This window comes from Enoplosus armatus, chromosome 7 (assembly GCF_043641665.1).
Source record: "Enoplosus armatus isolate fEnoArm2 chromosome 7, fEnoArm2.hap1, whole genome shotgun sequence".
NCBI classification, from domain to species: Eukaryota; Metazoa; Chordata; class Actinopteri; order Centrarchiformes; family Enoplosidae; genus Enoplosus; species Enoplosus armatus.
The window spans coordinates 10,962,830-10,986,346 of record NC_092186.1 but is presented as its reverse complement, the minus strand read 5'-3'; the positions used below and the strand labels follow the sequence as shown (position 1 = coordinate 10,986,346).

The 23,517-nt window shown below is 42.0% G+C and overlaps 3 protein-coding genes across 5 annotated transcripts; all 3 read left to right on the top strand.

The window, feature by feature from the left end:
* The first annotated feature begins 187 nt into the window (after nucleotides 1-187).
* LOC139288056 (cytochrome b-c1 complex subunit 10-like) lies at nucleotides 188-2,802 on the top strand. Its single transcript, XM_070909305.1, has 3 exons — nucleotides 188-290; nucleotides 1,531-1,669; nucleotides 2,631-2,802. Exons 1-2 carry the CDS (start codon nucleotides 229-231, stop codon nucleotides 1,649-1,651), a joined length of 183 nt encoding a protein of 60 aa, XP_070765406.1. The 5' UTR covers nucleotides 188-228; the 3' UTR covers nucleotides 1,652-1,669; nucleotides 2,631-2,802.
* A 502-nt stretch (nucleotides 2,803-3,304) lies between these two features.
* mbd3b (methyl-CpG binding domain protein 3b) lies at nucleotides 3,305-9,948 on the top strand. Of its 3 annotated transcripts, none has more exons than XM_070908498.1 (7): nucleotides 3,305-3,345; nucleotides 6,203-6,362; nucleotides 7,107-7,244; nucleotides 7,453-7,543; nucleotides 7,720-7,897; nucleotides 8,436-8,588; nucleotides 8,772-9,948. In XM_070908498.1, the coding sequence occupies exons 1-6, from the start codon at nucleotides 3,332-3,334 to the stop codon at nucleotides 8,581-8,583; spliced, it is 729 nt and encodes a 242-aa protein (XP_070764599.1). In that variant the 5' UTR covers nucleotides 3,305-3,331; the 3' UTR covers nucleotides 8,584-8,588; nucleotides 8,772-9,948. The 3 variants fall into 3 exon arrangements, with proteins under 3 accessions (XP_070764599.1, XP_070764598.1, XP_070764597.1); XM_070908497.1 differs by lacking the exon at nucleotides 3,305-3,345 and adding an exon at nucleotides 4,922-5,067; XM_070908496.1 differs by lacking the exon at nucleotides 3,305-3,345 and adding an exon at nucleotides 4,922-5,163.
* A 397-nt stretch (nucleotides 9,949-10,345) lies between these two features.
* Nucleotides 10,346-22,809, top strand: LOC139288202 (unconventional myosin-Va). Its single transcript, XM_070909469.1, has 35 exons — nucleotides 10,346-10,372; nucleotides 10,965-11,075; nucleotides 11,199-11,367; nucleotides 11,801-11,945; nucleotides 12,111-12,267; nucleotides 12,352-12,495; nucleotides 12,586-12,667; nucleotides 12,806-12,913; nucleotides 13,080-13,192; nucleotides 13,320-13,588; nucleotides 13,709-13,790; nucleotides 14,350-14,490; nucleotides 14,648-14,779; nucleotides 14,930-15,013; nucleotides 15,102-15,218; nucleotides 15,326-15,423; nucleotides 15,530-15,616; nucleotides 15,761-16,081; nucleotides 16,449-16,605; nucleotides 16,790-17,029; nucleotides 17,145-17,354; nucleotides 17,528-17,621; nucleotides 17,709-17,857; nucleotides 17,940-18,149; nucleotides 18,364-18,464; nucleotides 18,576-18,690; nucleotides 18,951-19,056; nucleotides 19,434-19,559; nucleotides 20,381-20,532; nucleotides 20,862-20,951; nucleotides 21,136-21,268; nucleotides 21,360-21,657; nucleotides 22,203-22,377; nucleotides 22,475-22,555; nucleotides 22,648-22,809. The coding sequence occupies exons 1-35, from the start codon at nucleotides 10,346-10,348 to the stop codon at nucleotides 22,807-22,809; spliced, it is 4,986 nt and encodes a 1,661-aa protein (XP_070765570.1).
* The last annotated feature ends 708 nt before the right edge of the window (nucleotides 22,810-23,517 follow it).

Sequence of the window (23,517 nt, the reverse complement as noted above, 5' to 3'; positions counted from 1 at the left end):
TAGTTATAGCTGGATGGACGCCGAAGTTAGAGCACACAGATTCTTTAAAACAGCTCTGTGTTGTAAATACAGACCTTTGAAATGGTGGCCTGAAACGACCCTGGGCTGTTGCACGCAGCCCGTTGGTTATTTTTAACAGGCAGAAGAAGAGGCAGCCCAGGGTCCTTGAAAGCCATCCGCGAGAAAACATTGCATGGAGTAAAGAACTACAACTGAGAGAAGGTCAGGATGGTCCAGAACATACTAAATAAATTCGTTGGTACAAAGTACATTGCTCTTCTCAGGGCATGGTAAGTTAAATCAATAACACAGGTGGAGTACGGTACTGTAAATAATTTTTGAGTGTTTGTCATGTTCAAAATGATGCTGTCAGCGCCTCTGTGTCCTTCTGTGTGACCCATTTTGCTAACTAGCTTAGCCTGCTTGTTTATTTTCTACTGATTTAGCTAGCAGAGCTAGTTAGCATAATCTTACCACCTTGATGACTTAACAGCTAGGTAAGTGACAGTGATTACAGTGACACTGTAAAGATTTGTATTTGTGTGCATTATTTTTGTTATCTTAAGTGTGTCGGAGATTTAATTGCTAGTTAACCATATCAAAAATATTTTAAAATGTCGAGACTTCAATACCTTCAACATCTAAGCACAAAACTGCTTTACTTTACTATCATAGTGGAGGGCATCTGACAGTTTAGTTATGAAATGTTTGACCAGTTAATTAGTCTGATAAACCTCATAATTATGCAAAATAACTCTGTCACATATTTAGTATTATTAGAATTCAATACGTGTGTTACTGGCATGAAGATATTATATTCTCTCTAAAATATGATGGTTAAGCATTACAGTGACCATGGCTTCGAGTCAATCAGTTGTACTTGACAGCTGTTTGTTTTTATGTACACATATAGAGTACACAGTCCTATTTATGACCTTGCAAAGTGCACACAGAGCAAGACTCAGAGGGCCACTGCTGAACAAGAATTTTTAAAGATTATTATTTGTAATCAATGAATCCGTTGATTGACTAATACATGTAAATGAGTACTAACTAATCAACTATCAAAACCTTTTTTTTCTCCTGTCAGTTGACTATTTTATTAACCCTTAGTTTAATCAGTAATTCACCTTTGCCCATGGAAAACAACTTAAATCAGTGTTCAAGTTAATTCATTAGATTCTGGTCATCAGTAATCATAAACAAAATGAATGTATGGAAATTGCAATAACTAACTACACTGAAAGCATCAGTTGACCCATCTTTAGAAGATGAATTTAGTAGCATCTTAAAAGTAAGGACATGTGAGTCACAACCATCATTACTGTGTCAGTTTGTGCATAGACTTCGGGGGTGTGCATAATACAACTTAAAAATGTCATCCTGACCAAAGTTATCTCTTGTAAGATCATCATGTGACCTGAATTAAGGAATAGAATTATCCAAGTTGCTCTTGATATGTGTATTGCAGTTAATACTGTTGTTAAATGTCTGTCTCATTAATGATTCCCATTGGTTTCTTCCATTTAGGGTACCAAATATGGTTGCCTGGGGAACAGTTGGCGGGGTGGCGCTCGTTCACTTCACAGACTGGCGATTAGTTCTAGACTATGTGCCATACATAAAAGGGAAGTTCACCAAGGACGAGTAAAGTCCCACACGATGAATTGTGAGTGTATTGTTATATTAACCAAAACTTGTGTAACCGAGCTTTCATTCACACACACTGTTTGCAGTGTTCAGTTGGAAGATTGTACATTAGCTTTAGCCCCACCCATGTACTCATGATAAGACACAGACAGGTGTAGGCCATGCCAGGTGTTGGAACTGAACATTCAAATAAACACACAGTTGCTGTCACCTTGCTTACACCTGGCACTCTATTATAAGCATACTCACTATTCATGCATCTGCACAGATAACCTCAGACTGAGGTCAGAAATGCCTGTTATTGTAAAACATCTGCCGCGCTCACTTACCAAAGTTTACTGTAGGAATAATGGCCACAGAGATCCAGCTGCTCTTGTAAGGGTGTTAGATGACAACTGTGCAGGCATAAAGGCTTTACGCTTCTGTCTAATCTAAAGCTTTGCAAAGGGGTCAGACTAGTTTTAAAATAGAAACTGGGTCAGTTTATGACAAGATAAAGGTTTAGAAAAATGATGCATTCAGCAGAACTGGCCCAACAGATTTCAGTTGTATCAATTTAAACTATTAAAATTGTGTAATTGTTAGAGCTTGCCTTTTTTGAAAAGATGAGTTTAGATATTTTTGACTCTGTTCATACTTCAATAATGTGGCAATATTTTTGGTGCTTACTATTTCTGATTTTCTACAGTAATCAAGTATAATATTAGTATTATGATACTATTATTGCAACCTAAATTCCAGATAATGTCCATGATATCCATTTTGATGATGCAATACAGACAATATATTGATATTTCCAAGTCCTATTAAAGTTTATACACACACACACTATTCCATACATTCCCGTCATCATCCTCTGAACCTCTTACGTGGATGAGGTCTTTTCAGAAATCCAAACAGGAAGGATGTGCTTTTCACACATTGAAACAGATGTGTTTGTGTACATTTTGCTAATGAATGGGCTGTGTGTCTGTCTACAGGACCAGAGCTTGGGAATGGGCACATGGGTGGATTGCTTACACAACGCTTAAGGGGGATGCCCTGGCTCAACAATCAGTCACTGAGGGCTTGTTAGGAGTTTGGACAACAGGATGCACTATAAATGCTGTTTTTGATCTAGTATTGTTTAATGTGAATAAATCTTTAATTTACCCCATTGTGTCCAGTTATTCTGCAAAAGTCCTATTCCTAATTCCTATTACTATTAAAATGTTTTGTTTAAACCACTCGGTGGGAGGGCTTTTATTTTTTTGTGTGTTCAAAGATTCATATGCTAATCCAGTATGTTTGCACTACATTTCTCAAGAACTGGATATACTTTTTACTATATATATACTATACTATTTTTTTCTTTTGCATGGGGCAAATCGTGGCTGTATCTGACATTTGCAAACACTATTTGTAGTGTGAAATAAAAATGTTTATTGAAGAGAATGCATATGTAAAGTCTGTGATAATGCATGCTGAATTACACATATTCACCGAGGTAATATAGGCCTAGTTGCACTCTGAGAATACGGCAGGTTCGACCAGACATTATACTAATTTTATCAGCCAGGCTGCAAAATTTGCGTGGATAATGTCTTTCATTTCTCCCATCGGAGGGGGAGGGGACTGAAAGAGGAGAGGGGAGAAGGGATTTAACATAGCGAGAGGGAGAAAACGAGATAGTGTCTTCAAGATGGATAAAAACGAGTAAGTACATCATCTTCAGGGTAATGAAACCATCAACAGGGGTTTTAATTGTAATTGTAGCGTTTGATGCGCGATATGTCGTTTTCATAATATATTTGGAAAGTGTGTTTATCATCGATCAGGCAGATGCACTCGGTGGTCTCGCATTTGCAAATAGCAATGCTGTGTTCTTCAGCTAGGACTTCTTTTTTAGCATCATCGTAACGTGGTTTAATGATATTAACAGTTAGGCTTGGATTTAGCATGGAGTCGGTGTACTGCGTCGACAGTGTGCTATGTCGACATAGATTTTTATCGTACAAAGCAGATATTTTTTCTGTATCGCTGTCACATACACATAGCCTCCAAAAATGCATGACATGCTTTTAAAATGGTGTCCATGTTTTATCGATTAAATGCACTTTGTTCATTCATAAAAGCCGGCTCCAAGTCTGAATGACAACGGTAGGCATTGTCGTGGTGAAACTGCTCTCCAATTTCACGTAGCTAGCTTACATTAAACTTTCACATTTTGTATTACTGAGTGACTTTCAAGTGAAGGACGCTGTCTTACGACATCTAGTAGATTTAATTATTCAGCGGCGTCCATGATTGTTGTCACTGCATCTTTGTGATGACTATTTACGATCTATTTGTTGCCGTAGCCTAATTTATGTTTCCCATAGGTTAACATTGATGTGCAAACCACCAGCGGCAAGCTAGACTGTATAGAAAATAAGACTTCCGGTAACGCATTTAAAAACAAAAGCCTGACGACCAAAACGTATATTGAGGGTCCTTGCTCTAAATATTTGTTTCAAAATGGAAATCACCTTCACGTGACCGCACTCTGTTATTCAAGAATCGAGGATTAAGTTAAGTTTAGAGGTAACCAAAGAGCTCAGGTAGAAAAAATGGAAAACAATATTCAAAGACGAAAATATCTTAATTCAAAATGGAGACCATGCTATGCAGTTGAAAGCTCTGCAAAAAGCTAGTAAGGGGACCTTGAGTTAGTGTCTTTTTCTACTTTTCCTATGGTCAAGAACGCTGACATACATTGAATGAGATAACATAGAACGCTATGTGATTTTTCAGTATTAACAAATGTCAGTATGAATATTAAACATACAAAATATATTAATTTATACATTAAATATTTGCAGGACATTTATTTTTTATAGTGTCTTAATTTATTCAGGTAAGTCCCATTGAGATAGAGATCTAATTATTAAGGGAGATCTGAGAGTACATAAAAATAATTGCAGGATAAACTTAAAAGAACAATAATGGAATATAGTTAAACAGCACGGAGCCTTTTGAGACTAGAGATCAAATTGGGTAAAGGCGTTGTGTTGCGTTTATTCCGTGACAAATCTGTGCTTTTATTCTGAAATCAGAACCCTCTAACTTCCTGTCTCATCCTTCCTGCCTCGCGGTGTCTTGATGCAGCCGCTCTGTCCTATGTTTTCCTTGCGGATGTAGCCCTCGTGCCCCGGCGAGACAGGCAGGGAGTGATGTGGCTGAGGTCCGCCGCGGAGCGATCTGCGCGACGACAAAGAGATGAGATGTTGTTAGCAGGGAGATCCCATTACTGAGGACGCATGTTGTAACATGGTCGAAACAAAAGCGTAAGAAGCGATAGGCCTGCCATCCAAAAACAATCCTAAAATCCAATCTGGTAGTTCGCAGTAACTTTTAGTGGATTTGTAGGCTACTCGCGTGGGAAATGGAGAAGAAAAGGTGGGATTGCACTGCTCTCCCCAAGGGCTGGAAAATGGAAGAAGTGACCAGAAAGTCGGGTTTGTCAGCTGGAAAAAGCGATGTCTATTATTTTAGGTACTAAACGAACGAGGGCTTGCAAAACTTATAGGTGCACAAGACACCGAGTTTGCGGACGGAAACAGACAGGAGTGGGATAAGGGGGGATGGTGGTCGGTATAAAGTTTGGGATGGGGAAGGAAGGGGAGGGGGGAGGTTTGTTTGCAGCAGGGCAACAAGGCCAGCCAGGCCAGCTCCTCTCACAAGTGTCGGGATAAGAAGGAGTCTGTCCAACCGTGCAGGCTAGCAGCAGCAGCAGCTCACGCCTGGCGAGGCCTTTTGATGAATAAAACTCAGTGTCATCTCAGTTAATACTTTTTATTTCCCATTGAAGTGAATCAACAACGCCAGATTTGTTCTCATTTAGCAGAGGAGAAGAGCAAGATGAGGAACAGAGGCAAGAGAGGGGGGAGGCGGGTCGGTTGTATAGTTTGTGGTAGGCTAAATGTACAATCATACTGGTGTTAACTGTGGTGTGTGATGTAAGAGACATTTGCATGAGTTACTAGCACGTATCCACCCACAGTTGTTCCTTCGTCATTTGCTCAGGCTAAAGATGTTGTTGCTCCCAAAAGTGGAGTTTCAATGTTTCCATTCTGAAACATTTGGTCAAGTGTTAGTACTGCCATGTTTACATTGTGATCACTGGTTCTTAGAGGTTAATTTTAAGGCTGTGTATACTATGTTGTTGAGTATGCTTTATATATTATACTAAATGTGTGCAGCTTTTAATATATAACAGGGCTTATGTAGAGTATTCATCAAAGATCGCATCCATTTCACAAAGTAATGTGATTTCAGCAGTCATTGCCCACTTGAATGTGCTCTGCTTCTTGTTTGCCTCTGACTTGTTGCATGTTGTGGTCCTTGTTTGTAATTTTCTGTCTGCCGTCTGTGTTTTGTGTTTTTGAAGTGTGACCCGTCAGTTTTGTTTCCCTGCCGTCGTCTCCGTTTGGTTTTTCTGTCTTGGATGTCTTTTCGTTCTGACCTTTCTTGTTTGTTTGTGGCAGCGATGATGGTAGTGTAGTCATACTCTGTGTCTCTGCCTCCCCGCCAGTCCATCTGGGAAGAAGTTTCGGAGCAAGCCTCAGCTGGCCCGTTACCTTGGCAACCAGATGGACCTCAGCTCCTTTGATTTCCGGACGGGGAAGATGCTGATGAGCAAGCTGAACAAAAACCGCCAGAGACTGCGCTACGATAACAACAACCAGAACAAGGTGAGACAAAAGGACACCTGATGACCAGCCACTGACTGCCTTGAAGTTGTGTTTTGCACAGGAACACTAACTGTAGTATGGTAAAGAGTTAACAGATCGAGCACTGCCAGTGAAACATCCTCACACAAACATTTGCAGACTTGAAGCACTCGTTTAGCCTTAATATAGGTGGGAGTTTGGCTGCTGTCCCTTGTTTGCATCTTTAGACGCAACAGTACCATGAAGCCGTGGCACAAGGCAGTATTTTATATTGCTTGTCAAACTTTCATTAATATAGACAACTAGCTATTTCTCCATAAAATATAAATGTCACTTAAATGTCCCTGTAGGTTAGATAAGACAAAACGTCTTAACTGAAGCCTTATTTTAACTTTCCAAAAGGTTGCTACACATCGGATCTGGAGAGAGACTAAAATAGGAGTAGATTTATCTTCATATTAATTGTATATAACAGCTGATTATGTTGAACCTTTAACAGCTACATTTCATCAGCACACCAGGTGGCAGTGTGTTGATAAAAGGCAGCAACGGTAAAGTTATTTCTTCTTTTCAGACTTTATTTCATACACTGGATCATTTCAGTTGACTGGCTTGAGCACGGACATAAGCCTCTAAAAACTGTGTGAATGAGATCCACGTCCTCTTACATGGTTGCGATCAACAGTTTATATTCTGTCTTTTGCTCCTGTTTAAATCCTCCTCTCCGTCCTCTGCTCATCCTCCCTCTGCTTTGATATCTTTAAGGGCAAACCTGACTTGAACACATCCCTCCCAGTCAGACAAACGGCCTCCATCTTTAAGCAGCCTGTTACCAAGGTTACCAACCACCCAAACAACAAAGTGAAGACGGATCCCCAGAAAGCCGTTGACCAGCCCAGACAGGTGAACAGCCTCCGCCTATTAACTGCTGTTAACATCACGCCATACAAACCTGAAACACATGTTATCTGATACTGTTAATGCTGCTCAGTCTGGAGGGAAATGTGTAACTTTGAAACTGGATGAACCAGACTTGAGTTTGAATATGTTATGTGTGTTGGAGCATATTTTCATTGAACTGGTTGGGTTTCTTGTCTTGTTTTATCTGCAGCTGTTTTGGGAGAAGAAACTCAGTGGCCTCAATGCTTATGACATTGCAGAGGAGCTGGTGAAAACAATGGAACTGCCCAAAGGCCTGCAAGGTAATATACACAAGTTAATAAATTCTTCAGAAAAAAAAAGGTATTTTTTTTTATTGTGTCAGTGTTGCTCAGCAGCAGGCCTTTTTTTGTGTTTATAAGATATAACTAATCCTGAGCGCAGTCACAGCTCTGATGTTTCTTAGAAGTGACTTATAACCACCCTGTCGATCCCTAAGGTGTTGGTCCAGGCTGCACAGACAAGACTCTTCTGTCAGCTATTGCGAGCGCTCTGCACACCAGCGCCGCTCCCATCACCGGCCAGCTGTCTGCGGCCGTGGAGAAGAACCCGGGAGTCTGGCTCAACACGACGCAACCACTGTGCAAGGCCTTCATAGTCACTGATGAGGACATCAGGTGGGCGATCACAGAACACTTCCAGACATGCAACATCTGTTTGTTTGTTTTTACAGCGTTCGATCCTGATTGTTCATTGCTCGAGCCAATATCCAAGAGTCGGATCCAAAATGCAGTTTGTGTTCCTCGTTTTTGTTTTGAGCAAAATGTATTTGCATGTGTGCCTGTGAGACAGCTGTGTTACAGACCTAGCTCAGATCTCCTTCAGTGTGTTTACAAACAGGAAATAACTACTCGGACAGTGCGAATAACGTCTTATGTTATCTGTATTACCAGTTCACGAGATATTGGCTTCCATTTTAAATGCTAGAGCACAGTAGCAACTATAAAAGAGCTGAGACGTAAAGATGAAATGACCTTGAAGATTTCTTTGTCACCTTGATTCACTGGAAATAAACGGAGTTGAGTCTGTTCAGAAGTCCCACAGTACATAACAAGTGACCCTGTAAAATCACACCATCTGTTGTGTGCTGTCGGTGGCTGTTACAGGCAGCTGTATCTGCCAACCATAACAGTTTCCTGTTGTGTTCACGTGTAGGAAACAGGAGGAGCTGGTGTACAGTGTGAGGAAAAGGCTGGAGGAGGCACTGATGGCCGATATGTTGGCCCACGTGGAGGAGGCTGCCAATGATGGAGAGGCTCTGAAGGAGGAGGGCAACGGCAGTGAGGATATGGAGAGCGTATAGCACAGGTTGGTCAAGGCAGTGGTTATATTTTATATATATATATATATATATGTGTGTGTGTGTGTATAAAAAAATCTTACACCCTTAAAATCAAGAGGACTTCACAACCCCCCATGGATTACAACGTGTATGATGCAACTCAAAAAACTAGAGTGTTTTTTCTAATTGCTGATCCTTTCCTCTGGTAGGGTTTTGTGAAGGCCGGATGGGTTTGTTCAACGCCTGCGCACAACACGACCATGAGCAGTAGGAGCCCTACAGCAGTCCAGCCCTGATGAACTGTCCCTTAGTATCTGCGTCCAACTTAAACCCTAACCTGACTTACACCTGAAGAACTGTCTTCCCCTTGGGAACACTTGGAGTCTCAAAAGCGTCTATTCATCATTAACTCCACTGGATTGGACTCCTTGACGTCAACATCAGTTAAATTACTCAGTGTATTTCTGAGCTCAGTTGATTTTTGACTAGAACATTTTAAGATATTTAAAAAAGAAATGACATCAAATGAACTTGCAAATATTAAAGATAACTTATCTACAGTTTGTCAAAATCAGTGTTCGATGATAAGCGTATTTTTTATGAAAAGGCTTTGAATGGGTTTGTATTTTTTGCGACAATCGTGTCAAATCCAAACATTTTATGTCAGCAAAAAGTCGATCTGGGTGCTTCTTTTTGTTTGTTTTTGGGCAGATTGGAAATGAATGTTTTGTATTTTTGACATGTCTCTGTCTTGAATTTTATGATGCACTCCATGAGTAGTCTGACACAAAACACACAGACCATGTCATTTTGAAGAGGGAGTAGGATTTTTGACTTGCTAGTAACTAAAGTCTGCTTCGTATTCAAGCGGCTCTTTTGGCTCTGCTGTTGTACAACTAAACTATAAGGAAAGTAAAAGGTACACGTGATGGACCTGAGCACAATGGGAAAGAAATGACTTGAAACCTCATTCTATTGTACACTTATTACTGTTTTTAACTCATCATCATTAATAGGTGCTTACTGATGTTGTGAAACATTGCTGTTTAGTGCCAAGGCTTTGTTTCTGTCACAGCTTCAGTCCAGTTTCTTTATTTTTCTTCTTTTTTTTTTAAATGTGTCAATGTTACCACACACATGCTGCCTCCTCATAAACCCACACACAAAATTGGTGACACGGTAAATTACAGTTAAGATTTAGTTATAATTCAGTCTTTTATTATCTGAGGAATAATGATTTTGTATTTTTTATCCCTGTTTGTCAAGGTTTGATAGTGAATAATATATCCAGCTGAAATCATGAAATTCCCTTCTCAATATCAGCAGGCTGATTGCTGAAATGAATTTGATTGTATTGCTTATTAAAATGAGTCGGTATGTCATTAAGTCTGCTGCTACTGTCGTCTTTGCTTTTAAAAGTGCTGAAAATACTCACATTTGTAACTGTGGTTAAACCTGTATTTAGATGCATCGGACCCTCCCCAAAAGTATGGTTTTCTAATGTCCACCCTGCCAGGCAGTAATGATTCAAACTCTTCACATTCACATGGAGAAACCCCTCCATCCAATCACTACATCCTCCCTCAGATTAACAGTTAACTTGACAGTCCTCATGCCTCCGGCGTGAGCCTGGACAAAGTGCAAAATACTGTCACCAGGACACAAAGTGGCTCTCGTGCAAAAGTGAGGAGGATTCCGACTGTTCCTTCAGAGGGAAGTGTAGATGTTACCCCTGTTGGTGTGTTTAAAATGACGTCCTCCCGCATGCTTTAAAGTAGTTAACATGGCTTCACTGGAGCTATACAGCAAGGTAAGACTGAGCTGAAATGTTTTTTTTTGTTTTTTTTTGCATTTTTAAAGTGACGAGCCCTTTATTAGTCTCTGCTGCAAGGCCTACTGTGTGTAGATTACAATATAAAAACAACATTGCTAATAATGTGAGCATTGTGTGTGAGTCCGTCAGCCTTTCCCAGTTATGTACACATTCATAAATTGTGTGTTCTTGAACCAATACAGTTAATAATAGATTGGCTGTGATAAAATCTGCAAGAGCTTTAATCCTTATATCTGTAAACTTGATGGTCAGTAATACAATTGTCTGGATTAAAACTTAATTTGTAAAATGGCCACATTAATAAGCAAATTAGATGTGTTAGAAGTAGATAATGACTAATACATGGAGGTAGTTCCGAGTAGGATGACCAGTGTTAATTTTTAACACTGTTTAGGAGCCTTTTATGCTGATGGGTGACAAATATCTTGTCTGGGTGGGGACAGGACGTGTTGCATGTACCTGAACAGTGTTTGGACAGAAATTGAAATATTATGTAATGAAAATCCCTTCACAATGGGTCCAGTACATGCCAAGTGCTCTTTATTATTCAATCTGAATCCTTTACCAGGGTGCAAGTGTGTGGATTCCTGACCCAGATGCAGTTTGGGTGTCAGCCCTGCTCCTCCAGGACTACAGTCCTGGAGAGAAGCAACTACTGCTACAGCTCTCTAATGGAAAGGTGAGACATGTAGTGCCATTATGTTATCCAAAAATCAATGTGATCGCTCAAGTATCGTGGTCCTCATGAAACAGCAGTATACTATACTATACTTTTACAACATTTTTCCTTCTCCATTTCTAGGAGGCGCATTACCCAGTGGTGTCCCCCTCTGATCTCCCACCGCTGGGGAACCCCGACATACTGGAGGGGGAAAACGATCTAACAGCTCTCAGCTTCCTCCATGAACCTGCTGTCCTGCACAACCTCAGGGTTCGATTCCTGGACTACAACAGCATCTACACGTACTGTGGTGAGCACAAGCGAGATTTAAGGAAATCTTGCAAAGAAGAAGATAACTGTCCAACTTAAAGTGGAACAACGTGAGAGACAGTTTTTGAGATTTGTGCTGGTGAAGTGCCAGCAGCAGGCAGCTTCTGTGTGCTTCCGTCTGCATGATTTGTAGCTCATAATGTCAACTATATTACAGTAGGTCGAAGGTTGAGCCAGGGAGGCAACTTCCTCACTGCCACTGCAAGATTTTATTTAGATTTGCTCTGGGAATGCCAAAGAAACTGCATGTACTATTCCAAAACCTTTACAAAAAATTATATTTTTAATGCATTTTCTACACAGACAAAAAAATGATACAGTTATTGCAAAGTATTTAATTTCTATGATCTTTCTTATGAAATGAAGTCCTATCAATATCCAAATTCTTGTGCTTTCTTCTGCTGTCCCTCCAGGTATTGTGTTAGTGGCCATCAATCCCTATGACCAGCTCCCCATATATGGAGAGGAGGTTATTGACGCTTACAGCGGTCAGGACATGGCCGACATGGAACCTCACATCTTTTCTGTGGCCGAGGAAGCCTACCGCACCATGACCAGGTCAGAGGTCAAAGGCTGGAGGTCTGACGCTCTGAATGTTTGCTGATCTTTCAAACTGTACCCAGTAAAAAGTACATGAACTCTTAGGAACCTGCAACAACACTGATGGTCTCAGCATAACGTCAATATATGGGATATAATAGTCGCTGCTATCTGTGTGTACAGGGAGGAGAAAAACCAGTCTATCATCATCAGTGGAGAGTCTGGCTCAGGGAAAACGGTCTCAGCCAAATTCACCATGCGTTACTTTGCGGTGGTTGGAGGAGCAGCGCAGCAGACCAGTGTGGAGGAGAGAGTTCTGGCTTCTAACCCAATAATGGAGGTGATGGATGGTTTTGTTGCTCAGGAATAAGGATTTTCCTGTCATTTAATGTTTTTTTAAGATACAAACAACTTTTGTCTACAGTCTATTGGGAATGCTAAAACCACTCGAAATGACAACAGTAGTCGTTTTGGGAAGTACATCGAGATCGGCTTTGGCAGAAAAGGGGACATCATTGCGGCAAACATGAGGACATATCTACTGGAGAAGTCAAGGGTTGTCTTCCAAGTAAGCTCTTTAGCCAGAATGATGATAAAAAGAAATGTTACCCCCTGCAAATGTTCATGAACATTGTCTACATGTTAACGTGTATGTAAGGCATCAGCAGAGAGGAACTACCATATCTTCTACCAGCTGTGTGCCTCCAGAGAGTTGCCTGAAATGAGATCCTTTAAACTGGGTGAGACTTAATCACAGGCGACCCCCTCAGCTTGTTCTCAAACCGTTTCCATGTCTACACTTTTTTTTTTCATTTGCTGTGTACGTTATAATGTCCACGTCGCATGCAGTCTGACTGTGTTTTGTGTTTTTACTCCAGATGCACCTGAGCATTTCCGCTACACCAGCCAGGGAGGAGAGATGGAGATTCCTGGTACTGATGATTTGTTGGACCTGGAGCGCACTCGCAATGCTTTCACCATTCTGGGTAGAGTATACACACACACACACACACACACAGACACACACACACACACACACACACACAATGTAAATTCTCAGACTCAGGTAAGATTTTTGCATAATAGAATCACGTCCTTGGTTATGAAGATAACACAGAATTGTTGGTGTATTTGTTAAATAAAATATTGCAGGTGTGCAGCCTGACCAACAGATGGAGCTCTTCAGGATCCTGTCAGCTGTTCTGCACCTGGGAAATGTCAACATCCAAGCCAGTGGGAGAAGTTCTGACCGGAGTTATATTGATGTAAGTAATGTATTTCTACTCTCGCCTGGAGTGCTTTAGGTCTTCAATAAACATTTTCTCTCAATTGTCGTCCTGTTTCCTCTCTCAGTGCATACAGTTATATCCAAATCCTGTGTTTTTTTCTCAGGCAGACGACAGCTCTCTGGCTCTCTTCTCCAAGCTGTTAGGAGTGGAGGGACCTCAGATGGCCCACTGGCTGTGTCACCGCAGACTGGCTGTAGGTGGAGAGATGCTGGTCAAACCCATGTCCGGTCAGCAGGCTGTAGAAGCCAGAGATGCACTGGCCAAACATATCTACGGCCAGCTGTTTACGTGGACCGTCCAGAGGCTCAACTCTGCTCTGCGCACCCCGAGGGGACACGTCAAATCCTTCATAGGGGTGCTAGACATCTATGGGTGAGCGATGAGCTTCGTGACCCCAGATACAGATTTGTTTTGTGGTCTTACTGCACCCTGAAGTTTGTTGTTCATATCTTCTTTGGGTTAATCTGACAAGTCGTCTCTCTCTCGGAGCAGGTTTGAGACCTTTGACCGGAACAGTTTTGAGCAGTTCTGTATAAATTATGCTAATGAAAAACTGCAGCAGCAATTCAACAGGGTAAGTCATGTGACAGGCAGTCATGTCTTTCTGTCCCTCTGTGTTTTGGTGTGTGTCAGAATCATAGTGCTTTGTTAAAGCTCTTCAGAGAATCAGCCCTGTGACCACTGCAGTACATCACCACAAACTCCAATTTAATTGAATAATGATACTAATTCTACAAATAATACAGCAACAGATGTCTCTTTCCGTCATTTTCTTTCAGTGTTAATGTCCATCTTGTTTTCAGTTAATCCACATTTGAATGCATGTGAGGCTTTCTCCCCTATGGTGTGGTGTACTTTTTTAGGGGTAAAAAGTTTCCAAAATCGCACAATATTCTTCTGGTTTTAGGGAATAAAGGTTTGTCCTCCTCATGCAGGAGGAAGGCTCTGTGTTGGCCTCTCTGTTGAGATGAAAACAGGCACAGACTGTCCTCCCAGTGCGATAATCTGTTCTTTGTAGCCAAGCTGGCCGCACTGTGTTGAATCTTTTCAAGCACTTTCTATCCTCTTATGTTTAGAGTCATTGTAATTTAGTCTCAATCTTCAAGTGTTATATATATATTTTTTGTCTGCAGCATGTGTTCCACCTGGAGCAGGAGGAGTATGTCCGTGAAGAGCTGGCCTGGAGCAGGATTGAGTTCAGCGACAACCAGCAGTGCATCAATCTTGTAGAGGGACAACTGGGCCTGTTTGATCTCTTAGACGAGGAGTGCAGGGTCAGTCATGTATCCCTCTCTCACCCCCCTTTTCTGTCTGTCTGTTATTATTATCTTATTTTCATCTGTCTTTAAACATGTTAGCTGTTACTTTAATCACTGTGTCTTTTTTAACTCAGCCCTAGTCTCTGTGATCATCATCTGTGTTTATGATCAGATGCCCAAAGGCTCAGATGAGAGCTGGGTGCGGAAGCTGTATGACCAACATCTGACCAGCAAGCCCCACCCTCACTTCCGGAAACCTCGCATGTCCAACAGCGCCTTCATCGTTCTGCACTTTGCTGACATGGTGAGTGATGAAGGTCACAAATCTATTTTTGGACTGTAATTTAGTACTCCAGTGAGAAGCCTCAATATGTGAAAAAGTCTCTTTTCAGGTTTTTAACTGATAACATTTTGTAACACTCCACAGTGTGACTAGTTTTTCTCTTTTCATCAGGTGCAATATGAATGTGATGGCTTTTTAGACAAGAATCGAGATACGGTCTTTGTGGAGCTCATTAACATTCTCAAAGCAAGTCAGGTAGATGTGTTACGTATTCAATTTCATAGTTTGTTTGAATTCTATGTGACGAGGGGATGACTAAGTTGTGTCTGTGTGTGTGTGTCAGTCTGAGCTGGTGGCTGAGTTGTTCCAGCAGCAGGGAAATGTGTCCTCTGTTGCTAATGGAGGTGTTCACTCAGGGAAAAGAGCCACCAGAGAGCATAAACTGACAGTGGGCTTCCAGGTGAGCTGTTGTGACTGCTTCCTTGTGTTTTGTGGATTGAGTAGAGAATTTTAACAACTTTAGCACTACGTTTTGTGTTCATTGTGCTTTGTTTTGGTGCCTGTCAGTTCCGTCAGTCCTTACAGATGCTAATGGACACTCTCAACAGCACCACTCCTCACTATGTCCGCTGTATTAAACCCAACGACCTCAAAGAACCTTTTATGTATGTCTTTGTTTGGGTTGTTGTCACAAAATCTCATGCATTTGATTTTGTATTTTCTCTGACGCTGGTGTGAGCCCCAAGCAATCTAACCGCCTTGGTTTGTTAGGTTTGACCCTAGGAGGACAGTCCAGCAGTTGAGAGCCTGTGGGGTGCTGGAGACAATTCGCATCAGTGCTGCAGGTTATCCATCCAGGTACTTCCCATACAATCGTCTTACTCTCTGCAAAGCTCTCAAACAGTATGAGAACTACTATTTGTGGTTAATAGAGAATTTACTACAAAACTCTGTGTACCAGATGTAAAATAAGCTGTTTTCTCTGAAAATCTTTGTTTCCAGATGGACGTATGAGGAGTTCTTCAGCAGGTACCGTCTTCTGCTTCGAGGTCCTCAGAGCCAGGAGCAGGCCCAGGCCTCATGCAGACAGACCCTGCCTCAGCTCATCCCAGACCCAGACCAGTACTGCTTTGGAAAGACCAAAGTCTTCTTCCGGGCCGGTCAAGTGGCTCTTCTGGAGAGGCTGAGAGCTGAGAGGCTGCGTGTTGCTGCGGTGATCATCCAGAGCCGGGTCAGAGGATGGCTGGCACGGATTAGATACTCCAGGATCTGCTGGGCAACTGTCACCATACAGAGATACTGCAGAGGGGCTCTGGCCAGACGGTGAGGATTGAAAAAGATATTTGTGCGTCTGTCTGTGAGAGAGAAAGATATGAATATATTTTCCCTGGTAGTTGTTGTTGCACAATATTTATGTATATTTCCTTTATATTAACTGACCTGTTGGCGATGTGTCCTCTCCCAGAGGATGGACCTTTCAGTGATAGGACATTTTAGTTCATTCTGTATTTTAATACATATTTTTAAAGACATAAATCTATATGTTTGGAGCTGCACAATAATCTGTGGAAACTAGAATAATAGAGCCAGGTCTGTATTTAGTGTAAACTATCAATCTCCAACACAAAATTGGCAGACATGTCCTGAAGTGTTTTGCACTTAAATGTCCTCTTTGTCATTTTGGCTGCAGACTGGCCCTGACCCTGCGCTACACCATGGCTGCTTTAGTGATCCAGAAGACCTACCGCATGGTGGTGGTCAGACAGTTGTTCCTCATGATCCGACAGGCCACCGTCACCATCCAGGCCTTCACCAGGGGCACACTGGCGCGCCGCAGATACAGACTGGTCAGAATTTAATCGAGCACCTCATTACCTGCTTGAGTAGATACTCAAAAAACAACCTCTGCCTTCCCACTTTGAATGTGTCTTTTAGTCACTTTTGCTCTGAAGTCAATTGTGAATACTAAGTTAAGTTATATAGACATAACCTGAATTGATGACAAATTTAAGCCCCACTCTCCCTCCTCAGTTGGTGGCGGAGCGGGCTGCTGTGTTGCTTCAGGCGAGAGTGCGTGGGTGGTTGGCGAGGCAGGAGTACAGGCGAGTGCGTGCGGCGGTGGTGTTCATGCAGTGCTGCGCGCGCCGCAGGGCTGCCAGGAGAGAGCTGCTGAAACTAAAGACCGAGGCCCGCTCAGTGGAGAGGTACAGAGAGCTCAACAAGGGCATGGAAGTCAAACTGATGCAGCTGCAGTTGAGAGCAGACCAGGAGGTGGGTGAAGAGAGTATGATCCTGTGGTGCGATTCTCTTAAGCTCTAAAATGTCCAAGTCAAGAGGTCATTTTATTTTAGATTCATATGATAAAGTTCTGTTTGTATGTGTCTAGGCCAGGGAGGGTGCAACTTTGAAAGAAACCCTGCATGCAGAGCGAGAGGCCGCCAGTGCTGAGCTGGAGGCCTTGAGGGCGACGATACAGAAACTAGAGAGCCAGAAACACGAGAAGCCTCCTCCCTGCCCCGTCGTCAGCGAGAGGGAGGTGGAGGAAAGAAGGAGAGCTGAGGAGAAGGCTGTCCAGGAGATCCTTCAGCTCACACAAGTAGGTCTACCAACCCAAGAATTCTTCACACGTTTCAAACTGTGCTGGTGATTGTGTTGTTATCAGGAGTGAAGAAGACCAGTTGTCTTATAATAAACATTGTCTTTTCCTTAACATGCTTAGTTCATTTTAAGTTTAAATTAGTTTATTCTCATACCTTCTCATTTTTTAAGGAGTTGCAAACACTGCAGAGAGAAAGGGACAGTTTTTGCATTGAGAAAGAGGATCTCTCTGCTCGCTTGCTTGAACAAGAAAAAGCACAAGAAGGTAGGTTCTCACTTTGCAGCATCATACAGTCTGCATTACTTCATAGATAAATCCTCAGTCTTCTTTCTGTCTGTGGTGTGTGTGCAGAGTGTGTGCACCAGGCTGTGTCTCAGGCGTGTGCCGCTCTCAGGGCAGAGCTGGATGAGGAGAGGAGAAAGTATCAGGGCCTCTTGAGAGAGTTCACCAGACTGGAGCAGAGATACGACAACCTCAAGGAGATGAGTCTGCTCACTGAGGTTCACACACTTAAATACTTCAACAAAAACACCATTTTGGTCTGAAACACGCGCTGAGAGTAATTTGTTCTCCTCACAACAGCGCACCAAGGGCCACAGAAGGACGGACTCCACCCAGAGTCTGAGCTTGGAGCCTCCCTCCCCCACCCCGCTGTCACCCCAGTCTCTCACCCCACTCTCCCTGTCACCCTTCCCATCTGCCTTCCCTTCCCCGGAGGAGGTCCGCAGGGTCAGTGTGACGTCTCCCACCTCGGAGAGGAGAGTCTCAGTGTGGAGCTCCGAAACGCCAATGGTGAGAGAATGCAGGAGTAGGAAAAACAAAACTTTAAGAGGAAAGCTTCCCTCAAGTTTGGTGGAAAAAACATTTTATGAGTAGTTATCCACATTCTTTTCCCCTAATGATTGTTGAATACTCAGTGTATGCCCGGGCGCTTTTCTAACTTGCAACATAATCTCATAAGGTCAGGCAATAAGATGTCACGCTGTGTTCATGTTTGCATTGACAGGACCAGTTGATGGAGAGGATGGACGTGGCCAAAGACCCGGCAGTGAAGATGAAAGGAGAGGACCTGGCACATGCTTACGATGCTGTACGAGTGGCCAACAAGTCAGTCTATCACTACTCACTCGTTCATTCCTATTAGTGTGTCAACTTGCTTCAATTTTATGCTATGATTTATAACGGATCCTGTTTTATTGCACCCCTTGTCTGTGTCAGGTTTCTGGAGAGCCAGCTGCGTGGCCAGCGCAGTCAGTGGGAGGAGGAGCTGGAGGCTCTGAGGTGCCAGCTTAGTCAATCTATCTCTGGTTCTTCCTCTGCTGCGCAGAGACAGGTATCGGCTTATTAAGGCAGTCATCTATGGTGCATGGAGGATACTGTTGAAAGACTGTGTACAAATTGAAAGCAAGATGAGTCCCAATGATCGTTGTCTCAACATTCTGACATGTTTTGATGTTGCACCTTTTCTTCCCCTGACCTTATTATTCTCCCATCTTTCTGATTTCCTCGTCACTCACCGTGTCTCTCTCTGACATGATCAGAGCATTGGCTATAAGCCAAAAATCCAATGTGTAAATGTGTTTGTGTGTAAAGGAACTGCAGGAACTACTCGAGGCCAGAGAGCAAGAGTGCGTCAGATTGAGGAGAGAGTTGAAGGCGCTTAAAAACACAGTCTCACTCAGACGACTCCTGACACAAGGTAAGATTTCATCAGACGGCCTATGAAGGCAGAGTGCAGAACCTCGCTCCACTGAAAGTCTTTAACTGATTATTTTGGTCATTTTTGCGTTTTAACCTGAAGCTTCAATTCAGAGGTTTTGATTTGCGACGTATTTGGTGGTCTTGCTGTTTTTCTTCTTCACTGAAAAGACAACATTTATACCACTGTATGTGAATAGAAGTAAAAACAGAAATATCATCATTAGATCAAAGGTTTGTATAAATAAATAAATATCAATCTTCAATCCACTGACCTTTTCCACTTAATTTATGAACTAAAGTACAGCATATTAAGTATCAACCTTCCAGTGGTGCTGCTGTTTCAGTTGTTTGTGCTGTGATGTTTTCTCTTTCCAGTTCTCCCATCAGCGTTCACCCCAGAGACCCCCTCCTGTCCATCTCGATCGAAGCCAGCAACAGTTACTGGTTTGCTGGAATGTAGGAAGAGAGATGAAACCAAGCTCATCAAGAACCTCATCACAGGTGAGATTGATCCCTGTTGGCCTTCCTCATCTTCATCTGCCATTTCTTTCCTTCCCGGGGGTATTGGAAGTGTTGAGGAGTTTTACAAGTAGAAAGAACACTTTACAGCACCACAATGGACATTTTCACTTTCAAATGTATTGTATGCACGGTTTTCAAATCTTTTTCTTGACAGCAAACTGAACTGACAAGCACAGATGAAACCACACAGTTCGCCCATTTTAACAACATTAACAAACCAAACAAACAGTTTGCATAGTGCATAGCAGCATTTAAACTTTTATATAGAACACCAACAATTTAAAAAAAATTTGCATGAGGACCATAGTAGAAATGTTCATACTTAATTAAAAAGCATTCAATTAGATATTTTGTTCTCTGTTTGACATTTGGCACATTATACAGTATATTTTAAAAGGAACTTCTCTAAGCCTCCAACTGAAATTTTGTTTCATCATCAAGTACTCTGCAGATCATTTTCTCGATTATCAATTGATAATTTGGTCTATAAAATGTAAGAAAATAGTGAAAAATCGCCATTACATTCCTCAAGCCCAAGCGTGCTTTGTCCAATCAACAGTCCTAAACCCCCAAATCATCCATTTAAAAAAAGCAAATCTTCAAATTGAGAGGCTGGAACTAGGGAATTGTTAATATTTTCTCCTTGCAAAATTACTTTAACAATGAATCTATTGACAAAATAGTTGCTTTAGAAACTCGAGGATGATGTGACTCACAAGAACAAACTTTTACTGTAACCAACTCTTCTATAGCTGACAAATATGACCTGGCCATTGTTGCTCTCTGTGTCTGTGGTCCAGACATCCGTGTTGACAGTGCCCTGTCTCTGCCTCCTGGTCTGCCTGCCAGCGTGCTCTTCCTGTGTGTTCGTCAGGCCGACTGCAGCGGAGACCAAACTCACGCTCGCTCACTCTGCAGAGCTGCTGTCACGGCTATGAAGGCAGCTTTGAAGGTAACCTGAGTTCTGAATGTGCTTGGTGCACCATATGGTTGAGGTTTCATGCATAAGGGCAGATCACCTCATGTCGGGTAAGTTGTCACTTACAGAGAAGCGTCGACAACTGACTTTGAAACACTTTCACGCAATTGTTTTGTCCTATGTGTGTGTCCCACACCAACAATCTGGCCCCTAAGGAGGAAGTAAACCAAAACAAAGCCCTCTCTCAAACACACATAGACAACATACACACATAATAGCACTGAGATATTTTTCATTTTATCGCATTAGTGTTGATCTCCAAGTGACAATATAAACTTTGTTCATCTTATGTGTCTCTTCAGAAACATAGTAACGATGTAGATATGACAGCTCTGTGGCTGAAAAACGCCTGTCTGTTGCACGACCTGTTGACCCAGCACTCCCCAAAACAGGTAGGATGAACATCTTATTGACTGAGAGCATCTTTGTTGCTGAAAGACACTGAAAAATGAAAATCATAGTGCTATGATGAATCACCTCTCAAGATCTTTATAGTAGTTGGGAATTCATTGATTACTGACATAGAAAAAATACATTCTGCTATATGAATGTATGACTAGATTGATTACTTTTCAGACCCTTGACTCAGACGAACTGGTTCCACTGACCACTGATCTGAGTGACTTGATCCGCGCCCTTAGTGACTTCTGTATCCAGGCTTATCAGCAGCTCCTCTCCATCACTGAAACACGTCTACAAAACATCATAGGTACCGCTATAATGAAGACGATGCTGATGCTATCCCTGCTCTCCCCTCCACTGCTCCTCTTGTCTTACCTCCTGCTCTCTCTCTTCCTCAGTCCCTGCTCTGTTGGAGAGTGAGACCATCCCAGGTCTGTCTGGCTCGGCGGTAAAACTGGGAACGTCCAGAAAGCGAGCAGGCTCAGACCCCAGGACTGTAGGAGGCGATGCTCCCACTATGGCGTCGGTGCTGAGGGAGCTGGGAGCCCTTCACACTGCTTTGTCCCATCAGGCTTTGCCCCCGACACAGATGGAGCAGGCCTTCCACCAGCTCACCTACCTCATCTCTGCCTCCGCTCTCAACAGCCTGCTGTTGAGGAAAGACATGTGCTGCTGGAGTCGTGGCATGCAAATACGGTAGAAACACACAGATATATGTACATACAGTATATGCATATGTTCTAGGGTTGGCCATTATAAAGCTACACACACACACACACACACACATATATATATATATATATATATATATATATATATATATATATATATATATATATATACACATACTGTATGTATATATGATTACATTTTTTCTATACCGCTAATAATGGGGGAGCTTTATTTTTAATACCTCTGAAGTTTGATGATTTGTCAGGTATTTAATTCACTGGATTTGCCAAAAACAAATATTCTCTCTATTTATTCTTATCTAGATTTATTTTTCAAGTGAATTTCCAGAAATGTGTGCTATGAAAGGATATGCATTGAAGTTGAGTTTGTTCAATTTGATTTATTTGAGTTCATTCAATTTAATTTTATACATTTATTTGGGTTGATTCAGTTTAATTTTATTTGTTTGAGTTAACTTAACTTCACCTCCTTCAGGTGAGGTTGTATGTGTAAACACATTCGATTAGTTATATATTTATAGATTATTATGTCTTTCTCTTGTCACTAAGCTATAATGTGAGTCTGCTGGAGGAGTGGCTGCGGAGCCGAGATCTGCAGGCAGGGGGCGCTGTGGCCACACTGGAGCCCCTCATCCAGGCAGTTCAGCTGCTGCAGGCAGGGAAAAAGACTGAGGCGGATGCACAGGCCCTTGTTCAGACCTGCACTGCCCTCTCCAGCCAGCAGGTGGCTCTCTGTTTATCTCCATCTGGCTTGAAGAGAGAAAAAGTTGTTGTGCACGTAGTGTATTTAACTGCCTGCTGGTATCTGTTTTCTTCAACAGATTGTGAAGATTCTGACCCTCTACACTCCCCACAGTGATCTTGACGAAAGAGTCACACTGAATTTCATCCGTACTGTCCAGGTACTGTCCACAGCTGCAAGGTTTCATGTGTTTATTAGTTTAATTTAAAGTAGTGTGTCTCATGTGAGTGGTCTCTTTCTTTGCTCTTCTAGGGGCTTCTCAAAGGCCGTTCTGACGGTCAGCCTCCACAGCTCCTAATGGATGTGAGGCGAGTGTTTCCTGTCACATTTCCATACTTGCCTCCCCCCATCCTCCATGCTGAGCAGTTAGTCATCCCAGACTCCCTCAAGATCTCCTTTCTACGCAGAACCTAAAAAACAGGATGCCTTACCTCCCTCAGTGGAGCACATATATTAATGTTTTAGCAATTGCGAGCCCCTACCTATTAAATTCAGTCCTTTGAAATTTAAATAACTTCCAGGAGGTGTTGTGAACTTTCTAGTGGCACTAACTTGCTTAATTAATCAGTTTATTATCAGTGTCTGTATGCCATTGAAGGTCAGAATATGTGTCAGAAATGAACCTCTCTGCTAACTAACTGGTGAGTTTGAAATGGCATGAATGCTATTTGAGAGCAGGAAAAAGTATTTCTTTAAAAAATATATCTCAGGACAGGAATTATATATATATATTTTATTGGAAGCAGAAACACAGTGAGACTGCAGTCCCTGTAACCTCAACCCCCAATAAGAACAACCAGAATAAAAAAAACCCCAAAAATTAGAAACATCTCGTGTATAAAAAAATTCTCATGCGAGTACTTTGTACCACTACACATAATCAGTAATACATATTTATATATTCACAAACATTTGAAAAATAGAAAACAATAATGAAATATCAAAATAAACGAGACAACAATTGGCAAGTAACATCAAATAATTATGCGTGCTGGCACAATACATTTTTTTCTTTTTGTTTTATTGTTCCCATCATGCACCATTTCTGGAAGTACGGGGCCGCTGTGCAGGTATCTGTCTGTGTGGCCTGGTCAGATAGACAGAACAGATCATGCACGTCTG